Source organism: Solea solea, chromosome 16 (assembly GCF_958295425.1).
Source record: "Solea solea chromosome 16, fSolSol10.1, whole genome shotgun sequence".
Taxonomy (NCBI): Eukaryota; Metazoa; Chordata; class Actinopteri; order Pleuronectiformes; family Soleidae; genus Solea; species Solea solea.
The window spans coordinates 19,352,785-19,378,051 of NC_081149.1; the positions used below are offsets into that span (position 1 = coordinate 19,352,785).

Genomic DNA, 25,267 nt, shown 5'->3' on the forward strand with positions numbered 1-25,267 from the left:
ATTTTTCAAGTTTCATTTTCACAATGTTGCTGTTGCCTCTGTCTGTATTAGGTTTGGTGAGGTAATCTTCACCTTTTAAAGGGAGGTTGTTTAAGATTGAAATACACAGTGTGTGATAATGAGTGGCATCTTATCATGAGACTGCGGACTGTAATGAATTAAAAACTCCCCCCTTATACCTTTACGTTTTCCAAGCATGCAAAGGGACTAGAAAGGAATTCCTTTTCCTTCATTTGCGTAAAAATCTTTAACAATCTGTCTGTTTAGGGAACATGGTGGTGCAGGATGACAGCCTCTGTAATGTAAAGCCTGACGTACACAATGAAAGGCTTATTCTAAGGCTTAGACCACCAAACAATTATTTTTGTTATCATTAATGACAATTGTTAAACCTTTAGGGTAAAAGAGCTATCCAGCACGTACAGTATCCAGCACATCCAAACTATTCGTATTCACCAAATCCCCCATTGCTCCCTGGGGGCAGATAAGTGCTGCCCACTGCTCCAGATTCACTATCTAAAGTTATTTCTGGACGAGCATGATATCTTAGAGGTGTTTCAGTCTGCTTTTAAAACCCTTCATAGCACAGAATCAGCATTGTTAAAGGTTTTCAGTGACAACCTACTGGCTACTGATTCTGGTGACTTTGTTGTGCTTGACCTGCTTGACCGGACCATTGCTTTTGATACAGTGGACCACAACGTTTTACTGTTTTGTTTACAGCACCTAGTGGGCATTAGTGGTACTGCACTAGAATGGTTCAGGTCATATCTGGCAGATAGAACCATGTGCGTAAGGCTTGCTGGTTCAGAATCCTCATCTGCTCCCCTGACATGCGGGGTCCCCCAGGGCTCAATTTTAGGGCCCCTGCTTTTTTTATACTTTACTTACTTCCCTTGGGTTACATTCTTAGGAAACACGGTATCTCCTTCCACTGTTATGCCGATGACAGCCAGATTTATGTACCTCTAAAGCGAAAGGAGGCCTCCTCTTTCAATCCGCTTCTTGAGTGTCTTGACGAGATAAAAGCATGGATGACCCTGAACTTTTAAAGACGGAAGTAATAGTGTTTTAGTGTTTTAGAGTTCACTGTCCACTTTTAACACATCTTAAAACCCATTTTTACTCTTTGGCTTTCAACCCGGTATGTTTTTTATAGTTTTAGTGTATGACTTGTTCATTTGTGTTGCATTTATACTTTGTACAGTGTTTTATTATATGTTTTATTGTTTGTTGTTAGGTACAGCACTTTGTTTCAGCTGTGGTTGTATTTTAAAGTGCTTTATAAATAACGCTGGCTTGGATTGGACTGGATCATGAAGTGATGTGTGTGCAAAATTACTAAATATAATATCAGTGAAGAGATCATCAAAATCAACAAGTAGGCCGTAGCCTCTGTGTTATCTAAGGCTACCTGTCATCAAATAAATGTGTATGGTCCCAAATCACAACATACATTACCTCAAGGCGCTTTACAAAGGCTAAGGCCTCATCCATCCATTGGCTACTGCTTTATCCTCCACATGAGGGTCGAAGGGCTGCAGGTGCCGGGGTCCGTCTACAAGCAATTCAGAGTGTCCAGTTAATTATTATTATTGTTGTTATTATAAAGCACTCTTGGTTGGGCCTGATTACTGTGTATGATGGGATAAGCATTTTATAGAGAGCCGATGTAGAGAAAGTGAGAGTAATGTGGTCTCTGCACAGTCTGTCACTTTTGTTTGTTAAATAAGCAGACTGCTGCCATACCCCCCACCGAACTGCCTCAGATTGGCCCAGCAGTCCAAAGTGAAAGTAAAAGAGAGACATCCATATTTAGGCTGTGCAGGAGGTCGTGCGCACTGATTAGGTATGAGCGCATACGCAGTAGTTGTTGTAATTTACCGAGTACCGAGTTTATCACACAGGGAACCTACTGCAGGAGTCCAGGGGACCTGAACATCATCCATTCATGAGAGGCCGAACAGGGCAGGTAAAAGTTATTCCAGCTCTGATGAGTAAGGCATGGGCATGTTTATCCAAATTGCGCAGGCATGGGCAGCACAAGATATCGGTGCTTTCTTTGTCATCCACGTTTGTTTGGTACAGCCTAGACGAGTAATTATTCGTACTTTTTTAAAAAAGATAGTAAAAATGTTTTATTGTGTACACACATTATTTAATTTGTATTATTTGTGATGCGCATAAGCAAGTTGTTTTCTGACATGTGGCTCGCTGGTTTTCCTTCTTCATAATTCTACCAAATATAATCTTATAATGTAATGTTGTTGTGTGACTTTTGGAAAAAAACTGACGGGGGCACATTTACGCACGCACAGAAAACAGCGGATGGATGTGCGTATTCGTGGAAAACACTTTACGCGCTTTGTACTGAGAACGCTGGTAGCGTGGGTCATGGCTGATCGTGTTCACGGATGAATTGTCGTGTTTGTGACAAAGAGACGCTGAGATGCTTTTTTTTAGATGGCAAGTTCCTCATAACTGAGCCTCCTTGTGCTGTGAGCTGTCAAGCGTTGAGAGACTGCTAATGGATGACAAAAAAAAAACAACCCAAAAAAAACACAAGTGTCTGAATTATTGGCTGTTTGTTCATCCACTGTTGGGTAAACTTAAGAGATTCATTGGTTCTTACACAAACAATGAAGAGAGATCTAAGTCTAAAGGTCTCTGTTGGTTAGTGAATCACCTGTTAATAAGTGGTCTGGTGAGTTTTATCAATTTAGGGTGCGTGTGTGCGTGCGTGCCAGGAATGTGGAGGACAACTGTGATTTGGTTTCACCAAGTCAGTTACAGATTTTACAGCAACTTAAAGCTGTAGCACGTAACTACTCCACGAGGATAAAGATATAGATATAAACAAACGTCAGCTGCGTTCAGACCATTGTCAGATCAGTTCACACAGTGTTGTCAAAGCCTATGAGCTCTGTGCTTCTCAATATAACAAGATTTTATTGTGTTTCCTGGTGATATCCCCACCCTGCAAACAGGACTATCAGGAAGTTATTTGTTTTATGGCAAGACAGACAGAAACAACATCAACATTATGCTACTAAAGCCACATTTTTTTATGTGCAATTCATTTGAGCTATTGTTGAAGCTTATATCGAGTCGTTAGCATATCGAGTCCCAATTCTGAGTCTGGCAACGAGTGTTTGCAAAAAGCCATAAACAGTATGTCGACAGATATCAAACCTTTATGTCACAAATTTGACTGTGACCTTTTTTGTTATGGAACCAATTAATGTCCAGCCATAGTTTCAAATAATTAAGTGAACATATCATAATGCTCCCAGCGTGTGTGCTTGGGTTTTCTCCAGGTCCTCCGGTTTCCTCCCACAGTCCAAAAGACACTCTATATTGGTGTGGACCTGTGATGGACCTGTGATACCCCGCCTTTCACCTACATCAGCCAGGATTGGCACTAGTAGCACCCTCATGTGGAGCATAAAGCAGTAGATGAGGAATGAATGAATTATAGGCCGTTTCTCAATATCCATACTTGCGTACTCCCGTACTTGTGAAACGTCATCAGCTTCAGTACAAGTTCTGTTCCAAGTGAAAACCCACGCACCCAAGTAGTCACCACCTGCCTTCTATGTAACACCTGAGAATGCTTGACGACAGTAACGGGACAATAAAGGATATTATCGCTTATCGTGATAAAAAGCACTTACAATTAAAGTTAATCATGGTGAGTTTCGATTGTCGTGATAATAGTCCTGTCTCCTGGCTCCCCTGCATACAGTCCTGGTGATCTATCTGTTATGTTTCCGGCCACTGTCGGTGCAGAAGAATTATATTAACGCATGTTTTTTCAGTTATTGTAATAATATTATGAATCGCAATTATTTTGGTCTCGAAATGTTTATATCGTCCCATGTCTGCTTGACACAGCTGCCAGGTATACTGTGGGGTTTTTTCCATGTAAGATGAGACAGAGCAAACAAGGTGAGACAATATTCAATGTACGGCTTGACTCGACACGGTTTGGTTGGTTCTCCATTGCAATGTAGTTCCTCCTCAACGTCGGCGGCGTCATCACAGCACGGCTGCGTGAAACCGCCGTGACTTCGTTTTACACGCGACGCACACAAACTAGTGACTTGTGAAGCCGTTGTTTTCATGTGTGGTGAAGGATTAGACTCAGTTAATTAAAAAAGTTTTCACAGAATCGTTCAGTACTTCCTCCATGACCGGAACACAGACTGCGACTCACACGGTCACTGAGCTCAAATACAGCGGCAGGGGTTGTGATGCGGCTCCTCGCTCGCAGGCACCAGACAATATTGAGGTTTTAGACACGTCCTTGCTAAATGTTGGAGATAAACACACGTTTTCAGGCTTTTTAAGGCTTTTTCACTGATCTACAGTTTGGCACTGTTTGGTGCGATTACTGTGTTGGACGTCTTGCTCATGACTCTTCGAGTGACGACACTCAGTGGACGCTAACCAGAGCTGGTAACTAAAAAAGTACTACTGTTGCTGCCGGGACCATGTAGCGGAAAAGCGGCAACATGCACAAAATGTGTGGCACTGAACAGCAGATGTGGAAAGCTGGGTCACAGATAAATGTTGTGGCAATGACAAAGCAATTTCCTCTCAGTTTAGTTTGTAGATGCAATGGTGGAGTCGACTTGATGCCTTCAATCCTTATGTATTCACATTGTCCTGTTTGTGTGTCAACAGATGCCAAGATGCATGAAGTAGATCAGGACCCCTTTGATTTTGGGGAGCTACCCGGTTAGTATTATTTAACTTTGTTTATTTATTTATCAAGTTGTTAAAGTTTTTTTTAATATATTTTATTAATATTTAGAAATGCTCCGACATGTCGGACGTCCTTTGCCCTGTTCGGACATGACACTAATCTCTTCCGCCTGTGATAAATAATACGAGATAGTGTGAGATACTGTGTCGTGATACAGCATGAAGGAAATATAATGTTTTTAAAGCAACACCATGTGACCTTTTGGGCTTCGAATAACAGCTTCAAACAGCTAAAAATTGAAATGTGTATTTGTTATTTATTGAAACACAAAGACAGCCTATGATCCTGGTGAGTGTATGTCCCCATAGGACACCAGGGCTGTGACTTGTGGACTGTTCTTTTCAGGTGTCACATTGTCCATCCATCGCTGCACTATCTTATCTTGTCATGTCTACTGTATTTGTCTCATGATGACGACTCTTTGTGTTTTAGATGACATATCTGAATTCATGAACGATGATTACCTATTGGGTAAGTTGCAAATAAACTGGAACATAAATGATTTGGGATTTTATATTCATGCACATGATGACACAGAAGAATAACATCAACATGTAAGCACACATAACATTAACCCTTAGAACACCTTTTTTCATTACTATGTTAAAATCTATATACAGAGGCTGTAAGAATGTGAATTATTGAGTGTCTTATGTCCTTTTTTTCCAGCACAACATATAGGCAATCCGATTAAGTGATTCTTTTTTTCATTAAACACACCTGAACAAAAAGTTCTCAAAACGTTTAAAATCTGAAATTTGGAAATAGGTCACTGTTCAAAGTTCACAAAAACAAAATAAAAAGTATGTCTATTTCGTGACTTCTGCATAGCTATCACTACTTCCAGTTTTTTTTTAAGAAAAATATGCAATGCAAGATGAATCATAACTTTGACTCAACAACACGCATTTTGACGAAAAACGCATTTTGTAAAGCCCGAATGTGTCACTTATAAAAGGTTCCCACGGCAATTTACCAAGGAAACGTCTGCTGCACTGATCTGTGGGAGCAGCTGCACAATACACAATACACAGGGATAGATAACATAATTAAAACATGTAATAATTGCATTACTTCCAAACAATGACATTACTATAATCCAAGAATGAATGCATAAGTGATCTATTGTCTAATTCACTTTATTCACTTTCTCACTCAGGCACAGACATTTTCTTTGGTGATTTGTGGATGAATAGTGAGGAGTCCAGCAACTTCAGTAAGAATCTCTTCTCTTTCCATTTTTACATTTTTACTATCAACACATAGCAAAAATAGATAAATACTGAAGAGGAAGAAGAAGAAGAAGAAATAGAAGAGGTGTGACAGTGGTCAGTGTAGATAAATAACACATGGACACATTGAGGTTCAGCTTTTATTCGGCAGTATTAGTATTGTTATTAGACGATCATTTAGGGCATGAATGAAATCGCATTCTCAAAAGGTGTTGAAGCTGCTGCTGTGGATGATTTCACTCTCCCATGACATCTTCAAAGTGTAGTGAAGTGCATATCCTTGAAGTATAGACAAACACATCTGTTACATTCATACCACTGTCAAATGAGTTCACAGTTGCACAAGACTCTGTGTTTCTCAGTATAGTAAAGGCAGACGGTTGCAAGCGGTTTGGGAACACAAAGAACACGCTCTTACTCATTGACGGGATATTAGTATAACTTTTTCTAGTGGTGATTCACGTTCACTGACTGGGCCTCTTCTCTGTTTTCGTATCTTCGACACTAAATAAAGACTGGTTTCTGTGTCTGCTCTGCTGACTCGTCGACATCCTCCTTTGTGTCCTTTGTGCTCTTCAGGTGACGTCGCTATGCCAACAGATCTGCCATGCCCAGGCAACCACCAGCAGAGGCAGAGGCACGAACTAAGTGAACAAAAAATCCACAGGAGAAAAAGACAGAGGGGTAAATAACCGGTCACTAACTAACTAGTATCTCTAGCAAGTGCTGTTCATTTATAGTGAACATTGTGCTTTGCTGTCAAAATGTAATTAGGGGATTACGTGCAGCTACAGGGAACCTCGCGTTTGAATGAATACAGCCGTCTAAGTTCTTTATTTACTTTTTGCCTTTGTGACGGATTTTTAATGTTCTGTTTCTGTTTTCCAGTTGCCCGGTCACAGCAGTGCACTGACACTAACACTCCGTCCAGACCGAAAAGACGCAGAGCAGCAGGTGATCTGCCCACACTGTTTGATATCTTATGAGTCTGTGTTTAGTTTATGGCATTGAGTCACTCCAAAATTGAACATAAACAACTTTTATCAAAGGTAAAATGCTAAAAAAAAAAAGTGTTTTGGCAACAGAAGTAACGGACTGAAGCTTTCAGGTTTTTTCTTTTGCTTTCTTCACTCTACGATGTTCTCATGTTTTTTTTTTGTTTTTTTTTTTCAGTTTTTGCAGATAAACCACAAACAAAGGAGGTGCAGGATAAAGCTGTTTTCAACCAAAGTAAGTTTTCTTTACTCCTGCTAATTGATGCAGCCCTTAAGTAAACTGTTTATATATACATACAGTATATAAACTATATATATACATATACATATACATGTGTGTATATATATATATATATATATATACATATACATATACATATTTAAACATTTTAAAATGAAAAAAACAGGGGCTAGGAGAATCAACAGTTGTAACAGTAAATAAATACATTAAACAGAGCAAAACATCTGAGCTACAGTATATTCACACAAAGTTAAAGCTGTAGTGCGTAACTTTTGAGGATTTTTTTATTGGTTTGGTCTTTGTGAACAGAAACAATGTAACATTATTTGCTGGTCCTTCGTTTGGAAATCAGACTCCGTCAAACAAAACAATCAGACCTGACTGAGGGAGTGTTTGTGTTCATACAGCAGCAGAGCTTTCTGTGGGCGCTTCATCGCGTTTTCAGCCTTGCACCAACTTGTTTGTAGCCATGTCAGTTCAGCCAGCGCCATGTTGCTGTGGCCTCCGTCTCTCTTGATGTATAACAAATCGCTTCTCGAGTGCAGTGAGGGATTATTTGCCTGGCTGCGCGACGTCTAAACACCACTAGACTGGAAAGTACAGACTAAGTCACCGTTGTGACGATGGTTTGAATGTGACATTTCTTCAGATGCATTGACCCGCGGTTGAAGCACATGTCGACCTTCATGTCTTCCTTGTTTTATCGGTTCTTTTTGGCACTGAAATCCAGATCAAGAAAAAGGAAGTTTTAATTTTGTAGATATCTGTTATGAGATCGCATCTATCAACAAAAAAGGAGAACTCTTACCTCGCCTGACTTCCTCCATTTGTTAGTTTTTGGAGTATTCACTATAGTTGTTTGTCATTCAAGATAAGGTGTTTCTCACTCCGTGTACAGTTGTGAGCCCAGTATAATCTGTTGTTTTCTGTTAGTATAGCCCCTCACTCACTATTGCATAGTTCCACCCTGACATTCGTGGGAGCCCTAGGTGTACTAAATACTAAATATGTCACATGGAAGTGTGTGGCAGCGTGGTCATTTCATAGTACTATGAAAATAATGTGTGTCTCTCTCTCTCTCTCACGCGTCACGTCATTTCACTACTGTCTTACAACCACGGAGCCAAGCTCGTCATTCAAACCATGTCATCTGGTCATCATCACACACGTAGCAGACCATAGTTTCTGACCATCCTGTCTGCTGCCAACTTACAATATTTACCCCCCTTCTATAAAGTCTGGAAAAACAAAACATTTTCCCTCTCTGCCCCTTTAACGTGGAACAGCATGATTTAAAGCTTTGCAACCACTTGGGGATTTTAAAGTTATTTTAAGGTCAGTCGAAAAAGCCTCTTCGTTCCTGTTTTTAGTATGTAAATCTGCTTCCATTTGGCTCTTTTACTTGCATTTCAGTTCCGTCTGTCTGTAACTGATTGTTATTTTATGTGTCCGAAACATGTTTGCCTTTAAACTGAGATTCTGTGTCGCAAAGAAAAATTGAATGGTTTAATTAAAGAGGCAGTGAAAAAAGAAAAAAAGGGAAATGGGACACCTGGATTATTTTTTTAAATTCTAAAAGTATTTTGACTCTTAATCCAATGTTATTTCCAGACAAACTGAACGATACGCTTGTTTTTGTTGTTATTGATGATCATTCTCCCATGTTTATATCTCAATGTTAATAAAATAATGGGTTTTTTTTCTGGCTATTTAACAGTGACTGATGCAGGACCAGAGCCATGTCCTGCAGAGACGACATGCCTTACAACCACTCCACCAAGAATTGTTCACCTCCATCCCTCCCTTCAGCTCATCACCATCCCAGATGCTCCGGGATGTCGGGTCATTCAGACGCTGAGGTTCCCCCCTCCTGTTATTAGTCTTCCACTGCCCAATACATCTCCTCCACCTACATACATATTAGGTGAGTCGCACATTTACTCACACTTTGTTACCATTTTAGGTGCACCATTTCAAATATACAGTCATTCTCCGATAGAATGCTCTGCGAAAGCTTATAGCATTTAGTTGCTGTTGACATTCTGTGACAGGTGTTTGATTGTGGAGGAAAATGAAACTTAGTTGGCGTACAAATTCCCCCTAAAAATAGCTGTTACTGTAAATAATGTGTCTGAATGTAAAATTGAATGATGGAATAATGAATCCGCTACAGCAGTCATTTTTATTTATCCTCCATTTGACTCAGTTATACATGCAGCACGATTATAATGCAATAGACTAAATCTATGCAGGATCTCTATGTCTTTGTTGATTTGTTAACTTTGTTGAAAATTCCATTGTTGTCGTTCATTTATAAACGACAGTGATACAATACAATACAAATGACACACCAATCTGCAGTTTTTGGAACTGCAGATTCCCAAAATGACTTGAGAGTATCTTAGAAATTTCTTTTGCTCTAATTTCTGTTGTGTTAAAAGTCTGTTGTCATCACTGTCGTACTATTTACTGTGTATATGTCATAATGGTAACTCGATTAGTATAATGTGTCGTCATTTATTGCATTGTACTGTATTGACAGTTCATGCTCTAATCTCTATTCCTCACACAGTCCCTTCTGCCTCACCACTCTACAAACGCCAATTGCAGCCACTCTCCCCAGGTGAGTAAGACATCTGGTGATGTCATAATGATTATGGATCCCAACATGGACACCACACCTCCACCAACTGCTACGTTCTTTCCTCTCTTCCCTGTCTGCAGTGGATGATGCGGTAGCACCAGTCCAAATGAGTTCATCGCCACCAGGATCTCTGTCAGACTCCACCAGCAGATCAATGTCTCCCCATCGTATTTTACCACTCGACCCCAAAATTGGTGTGTATCAGTATTATTTGCTTAATTTCTCCCTCTTGTGAGTAAATCAACCAGTAGATGTATTGCTATGATCATGACTTTGTGCATTTCAGAGACGTCCCCATGTAAAGAATCCCCGTTTCCTCAGTCTCCCATTGTCCATGATGTTCCACGTAAGTTACCCCATGCTTGTCAAAAGGAATGCTTCCATGGAGCGGCAAAAGGAAAGGCACTCAATTGTGTTGGTTTTTCAGAGGCTGTAAAAGACTACATTCAAGACGTCAAAGACCACATGAGTCACTCCTGCCTGGATATAGAGGATGGCCTTAATCTGACCTCTCATTATGTGGACGTGCAAGTGAGCCAGAGAGAGTTTCTTCGCTCTGGGAAAAACACAAACAGAAACCTGGACAAAGAGCTAATCATCATGGGAGATGCAGATCGGCAAAAAAGCTTGTTGGGACATCGACAGGTGAGAGCATCACTTTTAATGGATAGCTCTTTTTTTTTAACTCATCTAACTGTACGCAGTTACATTTGAAAGTGTCCTTAAGTATTTTAAATGGTTACTGCAATCTCAGTTCAAATCATTACAGGAGTGTAGGCTGCCAATGTTTGTAAAATAAGGGGAATAAGATGCCCAGTAACAGTTCCTGTTACACTGTGTTCGTGCACAAACACACACACACACACACGTGTCCCTCCCAGCTGTGAAAGTGAGTCTGTTTGAGAGCAGGGGTGGAGAATTACCACATGATGAGAGGAGACGGTGGGGCAACAATAACTGACCGTTAAAAATAGAGAGAATAAATAAAGAGAGTGTTAACCAACCTTGGCTCAAGCATATTTGGCATATCTGTTTCGTTTTGTTTCCCTGTTTGTTAGAAAATGATTTACACCAGCATGTCTGTCATTAACTTCCTCTTTTCTTTCCGCCGTCTATATTTTAATCCATGTCCGCTGCAGACCCTCATTTTTCTTTTACTAGGTTTTCTATCATCCAATATTTTTGACACTCAGCAGCTCGCTGTTCTTTGCTCTCTCTGTTGACCTCCACTGTGTAGAAATGCCATGAACTGTGTTATTGGGTGTTTTTTTTCCTTGGTCTTTCTGCATGGTGTTTGCATGTTCTTCCCCTGTGTGTGTGTGGCAAATCGGACACTCTAAATTGACCATAGGTGTGAGAATGGACGGTTGTTGGTCTCTATGTGGCCCTGTGACCCTGATGTGAAGGATAAAGTGGTAGAAGATGAGTGATTGAGAGTGAGAGAGCACTTTTAATCGTATGCAGCCAAGTATTATGACTTGTTAATATGAAACAGGTCAACAGCACTGCTAAAATCACTAACTGTTACTCTTTCTAACCTTTGTGATGATCTCTGTCCTCCCAGATCTTCAGAGACGTAAATGGAGATAACTCCAAGCGCTACATACTGCTGCTTGGCAATGCAGGCATGGGAAAGACCACACTCATCAAGAAACTGTGCCTTGACTGGTCCTCAGACTGCGTCCCTCAGTTTGACTTTGTCTTCTTATTAGATGGCAAAGCTCTCTCTTTAACGAGGCCAATCTATAGTCTCCAGACCCTTCTTTTAAGTCTCTCCTCCTTTGTTCCTTCTTGCATGGACCCAGACGCCGTCTATGCTGAAATCCTTGCAGCCTCTAAGCGTGTGCTCATCATTTTTGATGGGTTTGATGAGTTGCGGAACTATGAATCCCTGCTCCAGACTCAAGACAAAGAGTTGATAACATCGATGCAGAAGGACAGTAAAGTAGAAACCTATACTGTAAGGCAGCTGTACTCTGCCATCCTTCAAAGGGTCCTTCTTCCTGGATGCACTCTTCTGCTTACAACACGGCCAAGAGGAACTGCCAATCAGCTCCTACGCCGCGTGGATAGCTTTCTGGAGGTCTGTGGCTTCACTCCCGCAGATGTCGAGACTTATTTGTCCCAGTACTTCACAGATCCTGCCCTCGCAGCATCTGCTTTGGACTGCTTGAAGAACTCCAGCTATCTACATTTCCTCTGCTCCAACCCTGGACTATGTCGGTTTGTTTGCTTGGTGTTGGAACAGTCCAAAACTATGACCGACCTATCAAAAACTTTGACAGGGCTCTGCCATCAAGTGGTTCTCTCAAAAATAAAAAGGGCCCATGGGGAAAACTCAGAAGCTAAAACACCAACATCCCTGCAATCTGGAGAAGAAACCCAGGTACAAAACTCAATTAATGGCCCATTGAAAAAGAGCCACAAACAGACTCGTGGTCGCAATGGCACTCACTCTCGCAGCCTAAGATCAAGAGGGAAGAGAAAGCTGGAGCAAGAAGTGAATAAAGTGGATCAAGAAGAGTGTGTTGGAAGGGAGACTGGTGGAACTGAGCAGACAGAGTTGCTCTTGCAGCTTAGCTCTCTGGCCTGGGAGGGGGTCAAAGCCAATACGCCTATCCTTCCCACAGGAAAGACCTCATCTGAAAAACTCCAGGCTTTTGGCCTCAAGTCAAGGCTTTTCCTTTCTTACCCTCTGAGGAGGATGCCAGTTATATCACACACTAATATTGATGGGGAAGAAAGAGAGGACAAGGGAAAGGACAGAGGAAGGACAGACAATGAACAGACGACTGACCACATCATGTATTGGGCCAACCCCTTTCTCCAGAGTTACCTGGCAGGTGTACATCTATCTCTGTCCAGGTAAAAAATAAACATTTTATCATACAAAATTCTGCAGATGTTTTATTTTATTTAAAAAAATGTTGGGAACTGAAACTGAAATTATTTTTCAGTGTTTTAGCCTGTCGGAATTTAACTGGCCCACTCTCACTCTCTGTTCCTTCAGGAATGTGTCGGACCGCACCTTCCTCCAGACCCTGCCTTTCCAGTCAGGCTCCAAGGGACGTCGGCGACCACAAAGGGAGGAACTAGAACTCACTCAGCGATTTGCAGTTGGCCTCCTGTTTCACAACAGAACAGCGCTGCAGACACTTCACTCACACACAGAGACGTCCTTCAGGGACATGTTGGTCAGCAAGCAGGCTGTCGTGGCAAAACACCTGCAAGGTCTTTCACTTGGTGACCTGAGTCCTTCGCAGGTCCTGGAGGCCTGTCACTATGTGTATGAAGCGAGTTTCACATGCGGCGATGGATTCAGTGACACTTGCAACACACAACTGGTTTCTCACCTCGCGGCAAATCTTCCAGAGGTTTTGTCATTTCGTGGGGTTCCGCTGAAACCGCCAGACGTGTTCATTGTGCAGAACATACTAGGGAAGGGTGAAACGGAAGGTCGAAGTTTCTGTTTGGATCTGGAAGATTCTGGGATTCAGGTTTCTGGACTGAGGACTCTGGTGGGGCTCAACAACATCAACACATACAGGTACTTATTTCCCTCCCTTATCTCAAAAATCAGTAACTTCCTCCACCAAAACAGCCATTGTGCAGTCATTGCATAACAGTTCCAATATGGCGCTTGGGCTGTTCAGCTTTAGGCTGCTAATTCTGATGCTGATTCTAATTTGAGGGTGGGGTTTGATCCCCAACTCAGCCAGTCTACATGCTGATGTGACGCTGGGCAAAACATTCACCTTAAATTGGTTGAGGGTGTGAAAAGATGTATGACTCTAAATGTATATGTACTGCATGAATATGTGCACGAATGGGTGAATGGCGTACTTTTCAGCGGTTCATTAAGACTAGAAAAATGAGATAGAAATACAGACCATATGGGATAATTCACTTCATATAAGGATAAGCAGTCTTGTAAAATGTACCTAAAAGTATCTGACCAGAAAAAAAATGACTTGGTTGAAGTTGAAGTCACTTTTTTATAATATTACTTAAGTAAAAGTCTTAAAGTATATGACATTTACTGTACTTCCGTATCAAAAGTCATTTTCTGATATAAAATGTACTTAAGTTTTCGAAGGAAAAGTATTAAAAGAGTGAGTAGTATTGAGCCATGGTGTCTCAGTGGTAGAGCGAGTTGTCTTCAACTGGAAGGTTGTGGGTTCAACTTCTGGCAGTGCTAGTCTATATGTGTCCTTGAGCAAGACACTTAACCCCATGTTGCAGCATGTGAATGGGTATGAAAACTATACTGTATGGCAGCTCATCAAGACAAGAAAAGCTCTATATAATTACAGGCCATTAACAACTCTTTTTCTTCTGATTTTATTTGGTAGTAAAAAGTAACACAGATAGTTAGAGGAAATGTAGTGAAAAAAGTTGCTCGAAATATAAATAACAAGTACAGATATGTGAATTTTGTTCTAAAGTAGTGTAACAAATTATTTGTACTTTGTTACATTACAACACTGAAGATAAGCAGTGGGTTTTTTTTGTCCATTTATTCCCTCATCATTGTACGCATAGTCTCTTAATACAGATGTTTGACCCTTTGAATCTTGAATCTTCGCTTGTTCCTGTAGGGCGTGTATTTCCGATGTAATTACCCTGTGGGAGCAGCTTGTGCAGTGTGGTGAGGAGGGGCTCCTACGAGGGGCGGTGTCCAAGTTCAAGATCCACCCTCTCAAAGTCACACAGGTGTGTCAGGTGCAGCACCTGGCAAAGCTGGTGGACATTCATATGCACAAGAGGCTGCAGGGCAGGTAATTTCTCTCTCTCACACACACACACACACATACACATACTACATCCTTACTTTGCAGCTTTGCTGAAGTGTGCGTGTCTATTTGTAGTTGCAACCAATCAGATTCCATCCTGGCAGAAGGGGTACCAGCCGTCAAGGAACTACACAAGCTGGAGTTTGAGTAAGACAGGACAATATTTAACATGATAATGATAATGATGATGATGATGATGATGATGATGATGATGATGATGATCTCACTAGGCTTGGCCCAGAGAAAGGTCCACTGGGTCTTCCCAAGCTGTGGGAGCTCCTGCCAGGTCTACATAACCTGCGGCACCTAGAGTAAGTTCATAGCAAATTCTCTCTTTCAGTCTTTGTGTGTTGTGTTGGTGTCTGACACTTGCTCTCTCTCTGTTTTTATTATTATTGTTCAGTCTTGAGAATAGTAAGATAGGGGACAAAGGATCAGAGAAATTGGCTGCTGCTTTAACGTCACTTTGTTCCTTGGAAATACTGAAGTGAGTGCAACTTCTTTTGGCTTAGAATCTAAATAACTGAACGTATACAATAGCTTTGAATGTAGTGAGATCTTACTGTGTGCTTGTGTCGAACTAACATCATCTACTTCCTTCTGGTTTCCAGTCTATCTCAGAATTGTATAGGAGACCAAGGGGTGACAAAACTGTCAAACACAGTGAAGTGTCTGCCCAAACTGCACCGTTTAAGGTTAATAATACACACAGATGTCTACGCACTACACCCACTATGCCCACACAGACACACTCTGTAAACACTCAGAATTTCACTTCTCTCTCTCCCCCTCCAGTCTTTACAGTAATGTGATTTCTGATGAAGGGGCTGAAAGTCTGGCAGCTGTTCTCCCACACATGTCTTCTCTCGCTGACCTGGAGTAAGTCTAAGTATAGATTATTATCTTTTAATGTATCTCCAACTATGGATTCTCATAGAAACAAAAGAAGTAGCTGATGTGTAACAAACAATAAATGATGAGTTTATAAGTTCATGAAAATGCTCATTTGTCTTATTGTGTTTGACAGTGTGAAGTACAACAAGCTGACAGATGTTGGAGCACAGAGTCTCGGAGCCAGTCTGAGAAACTGTCAAAAGATAAAAACTTTAAGGTGAGAAAAGTGTCTCTCTCACCTGGTTTTGTTCTCATCATGTCATATTACTGCACACTTTCTTCCCCCAGATATCATTTTTCACACCTTGTTTCTTCTTTTACGCTCAGAATGTGGAACCAGTGTATTCCATACGGAGTGTTTGAGCGTCTCCAGCAGCAAGACAGCCGCATCCTCTTGCATTAAAACAATATGAAAGAAACAATGCATGGACAATTAGTTGCTGCTCTGTTCATTCCACACAGTGATTGACAGATCAATCGATGATCAGTCGGTCAGCGTTGAACAGTAAAGCGTGTACGAGTGTGTGGTAATGCTATAGCAGACATTCAAGAAGCGTATTTGCACAAAAAACTGATTTTATTGGCTATGTTATGTATTTGCTACAGTTGTTTTTATATGTGTGTTTTTGTTGAGATAATGACGATATTGTTGATGATGTGAACTTTTAAGTAACTTAACAGATATCTGACACTTTACCACTTTGTCACTGGACACACGTCTTCTGTTGTTTTTTTTTGTTTTGTTTTTTTACTTATCATTTCACTTGTTTACTAAATGTATCAGTTTATGAACTTATTTTCACTTCCTACCCATCAGGTTTCTGTTCCCTTTATAGATGACTACTGACCTTTAATAGTGTTACATGTCTACAACAAAATATTTGGCTGTAGAAGTTTTGCCTGAATGCACTTTTATTGATTGTATTCCAAAGAATTGCTGATTATGTGAGTTTATTTTGCGTTTTCTATATTGTACATACATTTTGATGTAGATGTTATTATTTTTACATTGTGCTGAGTATGCTGTATGCTTGAATAGTCGTATCCTTGCCTTAATGTGCAAGTACTGCTGCTTGTCTTGGCCAGGACACTCTTGCAAAAGAAATTAAGATTAGATTTTTGAATCTTGATTTTTCAAGGGTTTCCTGTTGACAAGCATGAACTGTACTCTCCAACAAGCTGCTGCTGTTGCTCTGTGGCGCTCTCTTGTGGACTAAAACTGACACAACAACAACGCAACACATGGCTACAAGTTTGAAGTCTAGAGACGACCATACCTGCATCAAATGAATTTAAGCCAGGATGATCTACAAACATTTCTGGAAAAAAAATAATAATACAGGTAGCATTCACTGGAAAATCACACAAGCACTGGGTAAAAGTTGTGTTTTGATGATGACATCCAGCAAACTCAGCAGAGGTTTGCTCCTTTTTATGTTCACGCAGAGTGAATTCATGGAATAAGACACTGTGATTGAAGTGTTGACCCTGACCCTGACCCTTAATCCTACCTGCCCTCTCACCACACTAGTAATTCATAATCACTTAACAACAAAAAACAAGAATTCTCCGTCTGCTTCCCTTGCTGCTGATTCCTCAATACAGGGAGTTCCTTTTAGATTTAAATCACCTAACTCATCCAATAACTTAAAGAATTAGTTGTAACAACAAAGTTATTTTTGGAAACTGATTACATACTTTCTCAATTATGTATTAATATTAATTTTTCATCTACAGGAAGCTCTTACCTGATTCTGTTGATCGGATTTCTTACAAATGTAAAGGATATTCGTATCCTGAGCTTCAGTGGGATGTGGTTTAAACACTTTCAGAGAAATTCAGGGACATAGTGATTTACATAAGCAAATGCAAACATTGTTTATTTCATCATATGTTATATGTTATTTAATGGCAGCCATAATCCAAAAAGAAAAAATAATTTGCCACCAGTGATTCACAGCGATTGATCCCCTCTTGAACTTTTGATATAGGGAGTCTTTTTGGATGGAATACAAAGTCAAAAATATCTGTACCACCTGACTGCACTGTCATCCACATATTAAAAATATTCGTTTTTATTACATTTCTGTTTGTTTCACTATGGCTTTTTGATCGTTGATCGAACACTGGCAATACAAATGGAGTGAAAAAAGCATGTGCATGTATTTTGAAATGGTTTTCATCTCTATGGCTTTGGTTGTCAGTGATTTATGCACAATTTGCTTATAGTGGTGGATGGATATAGAATGAGTGAAATAATGCATCAACTGTTCAGTCACTGTTCTTGAATTTCTTTTAACTGTGTTCTAGTGCTCTTCAGCAACCAACAGTACAGAATGTACAAGGCTTACAAATATCTGGTTAATCCCTTCACAAGTATCGTTGACATGAGGGGGTTTTCTTTCATCCACCCACAACCTGATCTAGCAGATGTATTAACAACCTGCTCAGTTTATACAACCTACTTCGTATTACCATCAAATTACCCTGTTGCTTAAAACCGGTTTATTGCTAGCAAAGTTATTAAAGATCAATAAAAACAATTTGACAATAAAAAAAAAAAACACAACCAGTGTCATGCGTAAAATAATATATACAATAGATGAACACATCAAACATCTTTACCCTTATATTTCTATTAAAAAAAATAAGGGTTCAGTCAGATATTTCTTATACTGATAAAATTTGGCACATTTAGCCAGCTGGCTAAACTCATGTTCTGTGGAAAATCAAATTGTCAAACCGAAGACATTATGATGGTTTCTGCCTTACAATGAATGGTGGTTAGTAGATTCTGATTTATAGGAGTTTGAAGACAGATATAATTTATGGGTTTAAATCCTTTGTCCAGTGTCAGTGTTATTAGAGTTTCACTGCACTCCTAAGCCAAGTGTACATATATCTCTAAAGCCTAACACAGTATGCATTACTGGCCTCAAAAGATACATTTTAAATGATGCCTTGAGTATGTGTGATCCTGCAAAGCAGCAATGAATTCAGTATTCGGACATAAAATGACACATCCGCACTTTAACAGTACTTCTGAGACGTCTTCTATGGAGCACATCACACTGCGACTTGTGTTTTACTGTAAAGTGTTTTATTCCATGTCCTTTGTCAGTCAGCCACCAGGTCTTTGCAATTGCCTGGGGAACTGTTGTGTATAAATGCAACTAAAGGTTGCTGCACCTGAACTGGCTGCAATGCACGACAGTCTAACCCTGGATTTCCACTGGACGCGGAACGGCCGCGGAACGGCCGCGGAGCGGTAGCCGTTGCAAATCGCTTCAATTCTAATCAATGTGAGCATTCCCACCGGCCGCGCTGCGGCGCGGATCAGCAGCGGCCCAGAAGCGGCTCGCCGCGCCGCAGCGCTATCGATAGGAATCAGTTCTATTTTTTCCGTTGCCGCTGCTGAACCTCGTAAATTTCAACGAAGCAGATCGCACAAGACAGGAAGTCCGACACAGTATCAAAGTAAAACACTTCCGCCCCCCTTTCAAAATAAAACACAATACGCAGGTCACAACTTCACCTCAACGTTACGTCATAACCGGTGCTCCCAGGTCAACAGTCATTTGATTCGAGGGTCTCGGAGACAATGGACGACGAGAGACTGATTATGGAAGTGGAGAAATGAAAGAAGCTGTGTTGTTGTTGTTTCCTTTATACACACAGTCTATCGCGGGATCTCGCGTCCGTTCGAGATTATCGCGCGATCTTCCGTCAATACCGCTGGCTCCCAAGGCTCCGCGCCGCTGCCGTAACGCGCCCGGTGGGGATTGACGTTTGGGAGAGGACGAAGCAGAACAGCGCCGCGGCCGTTCCGCGGCCGTTCCGCGTCCAGTGGAAATCCAGGGTTACACATGCTCCACATGTCTGATAACACTCCGTTCTACTCCACAGTGAGCAGCCGTCTCTCTCCACCCGCAGCACACTGTGCCTCCTTATTATTGTTCGTTGTGTTCACAGTGAGGGACGCAAACGCAGTGTGATGTCTCCGGTGTCTGGCCCGAGTCAGCTGGACCGATGGACAACTGATCCAGTGCAAAGTGCACTCTTTCCATGGGACAGTCATCCTTCAGCCACCTTGCTTTAGCTCCTCCTCCAGGTACCTTAGTTTGAGCTGAGACACCCTGTAAAGGACACACACAGAGTTGCACAGGTGTTACAGTTCATCACAAGAAAACATGCTTTGAAAATGTCTCCAATGGGTGTCAAAAACAACATAAATTAAATATAAATAAACCTGGTTCAACACCAGTTGACGTTGATGTTTTTGCTGTCTGTCTAGATAGTTAATGTATGGATTTACACCAGTCAGCAACAACAATAAAACAGGTGACTGGTTTTAATGTTATGGCAGAGAAGAGTACACTTGCAAACAAGTTTTTTAGGTTCACCTGTTCAGTGCATGTTTACACAACTATTCAATGAGCCAATCACATAGCAGCAGCTTAATGCATGTCTTGTGACCAATGTACACAGACTAACTGAAAGCACACTTAACTGACTATGAGGCAGATGTGATCCTGTAGCAGCAGACCTCATCAGGTGCCACTTTATTTGCTATTATTTGTACCTAATAAAGTGGCCAGTGAGTGTACGTCAGTGCCCTGTGTCAGGTAGCTTATTCTTAACCATTTGTTATGTAATTAAACACGTATCGTGTCTGCTCTGCTCACTTTTTAACAGTTTCATCTGTGTCAGAGGAAGGCAACAACAGCAGCATATTTCCCATCCACATCAGCAGTCAGGGATGGATCCCGCTGCCTCCACCTGTCCCGCACTTCTGCATCATCATCATCGGAAGATGCTCCTTCCTCCAGTTCCGTAATGTCACTCAATATATCCCTCGAACACATCCAGCTCCATGTCCGTGTCGTAGGGGACAGAGGCCGGGTCGGAGAGCACTCCGAGGTCCACCAGCGCCTGGTCCATGTCCTCAGGCAGAAATACTATCCCTACATTCAGAACGATGTACTCCATTAAAAAGGCATAGTAAAGGATCAAGACGTTCACAAAGAACAAGCCCAGATAAAACATATATGGGATATCGTCCAATAGAGATTCCACCGAATCTAATTGGGCATAAACTTGTTGTGTCATAGAAAAGAAAGACAGCCACGGGTTGGGTTCTTTATGACTGTGCGTGTGGACAGGACGTGGCGCACTCCAGTTGCTACGGTCACCGCGGTGATGAGGCTATGGTGTCCATTTCGCTTCGTCCTGACCTGGACAGTGTTTGGGACAAGAGTATCAGATTATCAAGCAAGCCCAACGCATTCTCGACATTGGTTGCTGGCGCATACACGCATTCCCATCTAGCATATGGCTAAAAACAGACGTATACGATGCTAGCAGATGCAAACGACAACACTTAGGGGAAAAAAATATATGTATAAAAAAACTCGTATACACAGCCACACTGTGACAAAACATTCATAGACATATAGCCCTGCAGTTGTTTCTGTTGCTCAACGACCCCTCTAACATTTTTGCTAACTGCATCAAAACATTCCTCACCACAAAGCGACACACGAAGACTCGGCTTGTGATTGGACCTTTGCTTATCGGGCTCTGCCGTGGTTGGCCTTTGAAGGTGTCGATTAAAATCGGCACCGCCCCTCTGATCTCGCAGAACGTGTCGCGTGTTTTAATCGTCACCGCTAAAGGGGAAAGTACACTTTGTAGTTTTCTCTGCGCTTGTTTGTCTGTGCAATAAACGAATCTGTCGTAGCAAAAAAAACTACAACTCCCACTTAAACTAAACCCAGACTGTAACGAAATGCCTGCTATCGCCGCCCATCGCCTTCTGTTTGCTAAGTAGCCACCAGTAAGTGAAAGTGGGTGTAATGGAGAGTCGCGGACACTAACCTGAGCGACTAAACGCGCTTTGGCATAAACATTAGCCCCTTTACAATATTAACCATGTTCGGCCGCTCGCGGAGTTGGGTTGGAGGGCAGGGGAAAACGAAAAACATTCACTCCTTGGACCATTTAAAGTGAGTAACTAGCATCAGATAAGCTAACGCTAGCCTCTGTGATAACCGGTTGATAACCACTGTCAGCGTTAACGTTAGCCCAGTTAACAACAAATAAATCATCAGCAGCCATTTAATAGTTATTATGCATCACAGCTGCGACCCCTGTGTTTGTGTTGTCCGTATCCTGCGCGATTACTTTAATAGACTGCGCTAGCTAGCTCGTTTTTTTAGCTTTTCACTGAAAATCCAATCTGAAAATGTCTCAGTGCATCATAATAAAAGTTATAGGTGTATATGTCAAAGGTTGCAAGAGAGTGGTCGATGAGCACACGACTACAGCGTTCTGATACCCCCCAAGGCAAAGTAACAGTGTTTCATAACATAAACAGGGGATGAACAATTGACTCAAATTTAGAGACTACATTTGTGTGTCATATTGTTTTTTTTTTATTATTTTAATGGAGGATTTAAAGTTGTTAAAATATCTATATATCACAGTATTATCACAGCTCATGCTATCATTATCCTTTAAGTTGATTCATTATTCTGATCTTTGTTGAAGGTGACACAATCTTTTGTCCAAGAGTCTTAGTTCAAAAGCAGATATGTGCAAGTTCACCTATTACAAGGATTCATATATTTACTGCTTACTTACTGTCTTTCCTTATCAGGTATATGTACCAGGTCCTAACCAAAAACACCACTGTGACAGACCACAACCGTAACCTATTGGTGGAGACCATCCGCTCCATTACAGAGATCCTCATCTGGGGGGACCAGAATGACAGCTCTGTGTTTGAGTGAGTCTTTGATATTGCATGATTGATATTATGATCTACCACTTCTGTGACTTAAAGAGGCCATAGCTCGGAAGTTCCAATTAACGCTGCGTTTGGGTGAGTATCTGCGTCATTACCTCGTCTATGAGGCCCTAAAAGTTCATAACATCAGTTCAGCCACTGCTGAGTGCGCAGGGTTTTATTGTTTTCCTGAGCTCTACAAAGCGGCAAGGCACTTCCGTTGACTGGACGTCACTGGCGAATCTCACCACTCCTGTAAACAGCAGCGCCTCCTAGTCCGGCCACTAGAGTCCGGGAACATCCGGTGACGTACTTTTAACCGTAGAAGAAGAAGAACTACTCTCGTTGTAGCTGCTGAGCGTATCGGTTGAGAACATGTCGAAAAAAAGGTTCAGCAAGTGTTTGCTCTGTTCTGGGTTGTGATAAACAATACCAGATGCTCCACAAGCTCCCTGCCAATGAGCAAAGAGAAGCTCAGTGGATATCTTTCATATTTGATGGGAATATCCCTGCTACATTTCCCAAATACCTCCATGTATGCGGCAACCACTTCACGTAGGATTGTTACACAAACTTCGGGCAATATGAAGCTGGACACAGCACCAAACGTCACCTAAAGGAAGGAGCAGTGCCAATAATACGTATATTACAATATTTACAAACCGTAAAACTGTCTTTGTGTGCTTGTTCTGTCGTTTAGCATTAGCGATAGTCGGCTACAGGCTAAGCTACACACGTTTGCTCGTGTTTCATTTGCATGTATGTGTGTTTATCATCTCGGTAACCACAACGTTATCCAAGCTACAGGTGTCCTGCAGCAGTCTTTGCGATAGAGGTGGTTCACTTGTCAAATTGTCTTCTGACTCTGGGTCAGACTCCGGATCAAATGCGTTAGAGATTACGGCGAGGGGTCGTGACGACAACATTACTCAATGTTTTGATAATTGCTAGCGGTGCATCTGCCTTTCCAGAGGGGGAGCTGCGGGTCTGAGAGCCGACGTGCCAATTACGTCACTTCCAGGTAACTGGCTAATCACAAGACAGTGGGAAAGCTCTCGTTGGCTGGCTAATCACAAGACAGTCCGTGTTCTGGGGGTGTGGTTTTGGTCTGAAACAGCGCAGGTGATGAGAGCGTCAGTGATGAGACATTTACATCGGCTCGTTTGCAGCGACTAGGAGGTTTTTGACAATATAAACAACTTCATGTTTGTAAGTACACCTCAATATCTCACCTATAAGTGAGATAGGATCATGCTATGGCCTCTTTAACAATAACCATGGAAAAGTGAGTGTTGTTGATCATGTTTAATCAGCCAATCTGGAAATACAATCCTTCTCTGTTTTACACTTAAAGACCATATCAGAGTCCCACTTCTGAAGATTCCTGAGCATTCATTACTGCAGAATGCTTCAGTTCACATGCCATTTTCAAGAGAAAAGTTGAACACTGTTCAACTATTAATACAAGCAATTTCGTTATAATTCCATGCAAGCATAGTGATTCTCTCATTTCTGATCAGAAGTATCTACCTCTGGTTTTGAAATATAAAACAGGAAATGGCTTTTAGAGAAGCCACAGACAATATTGTTGCAATAGCAACGGATGATCGCTAAATTTTTAGGCTTTAAGCTGTTAAATAATTTCGTACAATGGCAGTTTTTTTAAAGAGCTGAACTGAAATGCATCCATTATGGAACATCATCCATCCTTCTGTGGTACAAGGAATTAAAGTGTTCTTGCTTTTAAAATGGTAAAACGTATTTTAGGGGAATAAGTTCACTCACTTGGCAATTGTGCCCATGTGGTACGTGTCGTCTCTTGTAATTTGGAGATGTAAAAGTAAGGTTTCCTTTGTTGGAGTCAAATGTGGGACTCAAAGGATATACATGTCTGTTTTAACAAATTATCCACAGTTATGCTCTGAACAAAAAACATTCTTCATCTAAGTGATTACATATTATAACAATAATAATAATAATAATAATAATAACAATACATATTAGATCAAGTCATGATGAATCCTGTGTGTCTGTGTTTGTGTTCAGCTTCTTCCTGGAGAAGAACATGTTTGCCTTCTTCCTGAACATCCTGCGTCAGAAATCAGGACGTTACGTCTGTGTCCAGCTCCTCCAGACCCTCAACATACTGTTTGAGAACATTAGCCATGAAACGTCTTTATGTGAGTATTTGGTTTTACATGACTGAGAACTAAATGATGAAATTAATGTATGTGCCTTATACTGTACATTATTATAAGATCTGTTTTGTTTGAACATATTGTACTTAAATGATATTGCTAAATACGATGCTTCAACATTATATAAGATAATAGTTCATTTACTGTTTCTTTAAAAAAAATATTCATTATGGAATTAATGCATTAGTGCTGAAATGATAGTAATATTTAGTAAGTTTTTTGTGTTAAACTTTACCGTGTTTATTCCGTCTTTGTTAAACTCTACATTTCATAGCAGCACCTAATGTTGTTGCTATGTAAAAGATGACTCAGCAGATGCTACACTGTCATTTATCTTGTATAAAGTAGGCCAAGTTTACATTTAGGAAATTGGAGTAATATTAAAGAAAAAAGTCACAGCTGTGACCTATGTCCTGTGTGAATTCTCCTCTTCTCTTCTCTTCTCTTCTCTTCTCTTCTCTTCTCTTCTCTTCTCTTCGCTTCCCCTCAGATTACCTCTTGTCAAACAACCATGTGAACTCCATCATTGTCCACAAGTTTGACTTCTCAGATGAAGAGATCATGGCTTACTATATCTCCTTCCTCAAGACACTGTCACTTAAGCTCAACAACCACACCGTGCACTTCTTCTATAATGAGGTAAGGCCATTGGTGTTTGAGACGGAAGAAAGAGGCAAATGAGCTATCGCTTACTGACAACACCCCTTATCATGGA

General features: G+C 41.1%; 3 protein-coding genes across 6 annotated transcripts in view; 2 read left to right on the forward strand and 1 right to left on the reverse strand.

Moving 5' to 3' along the window:
• Positions 1 to 1,806: 1,806 nt before the first annotated feature.
• Positions 1,807 to 18,037, forward strand: ciita (class II, major histocompatibility complex, transactivator). 2 transcript variants are annotated; one of them, XM_058652598.1, is made up of 22 exons: positions 1,807 to 1,972; positions 4,687 to 4,740; positions 5,201 to 5,239; positions 5,928 to 5,984; positions 6,580 to 6,684; positions 6,889 to 6,954; positions 7,174 to 7,230; positions 8,954 to 9,160; positions 9,809 to 9,859; positions 9,961 to 10,074; positions 10,167 to 10,226; positions 10,308 to 10,525; positions 11,445 to 12,745; positions 12,891 to 13,427; positions 14,479 to 14,658; positions 14,749 to 14,820; positions 14,904 to 14,984; positions 15,077 to 15,160; positions 15,285 to 15,368; positions 15,469 to 15,552; positions 15,701 to 15,784; positions 15,895 to 18,037. In XM_058652598.1, exons 2-22 carry the CDS (start codon positions 4,695 to 4,697, stop codon positions 15,968 to 15,970), a joined length of 3,603 nt encoding a protein of 1,200 aa, XP_058508581.1. In that variant the 5' UTR covers positions 1,807 to 1,972; positions 4,687 to 4,694; the 3' UTR covers positions 15,971 to 18,037. The 2 variants fall into 2 exon arrangements, with proteins under 2 accessions (XP_058508581.1, XP_058508582.1); XM_058652599.1 differs by having other exon boundaries at positions 8,966 to 9,160.
• A 1,239-nt stretch (positions 18,038 to 19,276) lies between these two features.
• On the reverse strand, positions 19,277 to 21,143 carry dexi (Dexi homolog (mouse)). Its single transcript, XM_058652604.1, has 2 exons — positions 20,253 to 21,143; positions 19,277 to 19,703 (listed from the first exon to the last, which is right to left on the reverse strand). Exon 1 carries the CDS (start codon positions 20,674 to 20,676, stop codon positions 20,407 to 20,409), a length of 270 nt encoding a protein of 89 aa, XP_058508587.1. The 5' UTR covers positions 20,677 to 21,143; the 3' UTR covers positions 19,277 to 19,703; positions 20,253 to 20,406.
• A 212-nt stretch (positions 21,144 to 21,355) lies between these two features.
• Positions 21,356 to 25,267, forward strand: part of clec16a (C-type lectin domain containing 16A) — a 29,295-nt gene continuing 25,383 nt past the window's right edge. The window contains exons 1-4 of one of the 3 annotated variants that reach the window (XM_058652601.1): positions 21,356 to 21,572; positions 22,226 to 22,354; positions 24,401 to 24,534; positions 25,043 to 25,191. In XM_058652601.1, the coding sequence (XP_058508584.1) occupies positions 21,499 to 21,572; positions 22,226 to 22,354; positions 24,401 to 24,534; positions 25,043 to 25,191 (486 nt within the window). In that variant the 5' untranslated portion in view covers positions 21,356 to 21,498. The remainder of the gene's footprint in view (positions 21,573 to 22,225; positions 22,355 to 24,400; positions 24,535 to 25,042; positions 25,192 to 25,267) is intronic. The other 2 variants (XM_058652600.1, XM_058652603.1) reach the window with 2 other exon arrangements.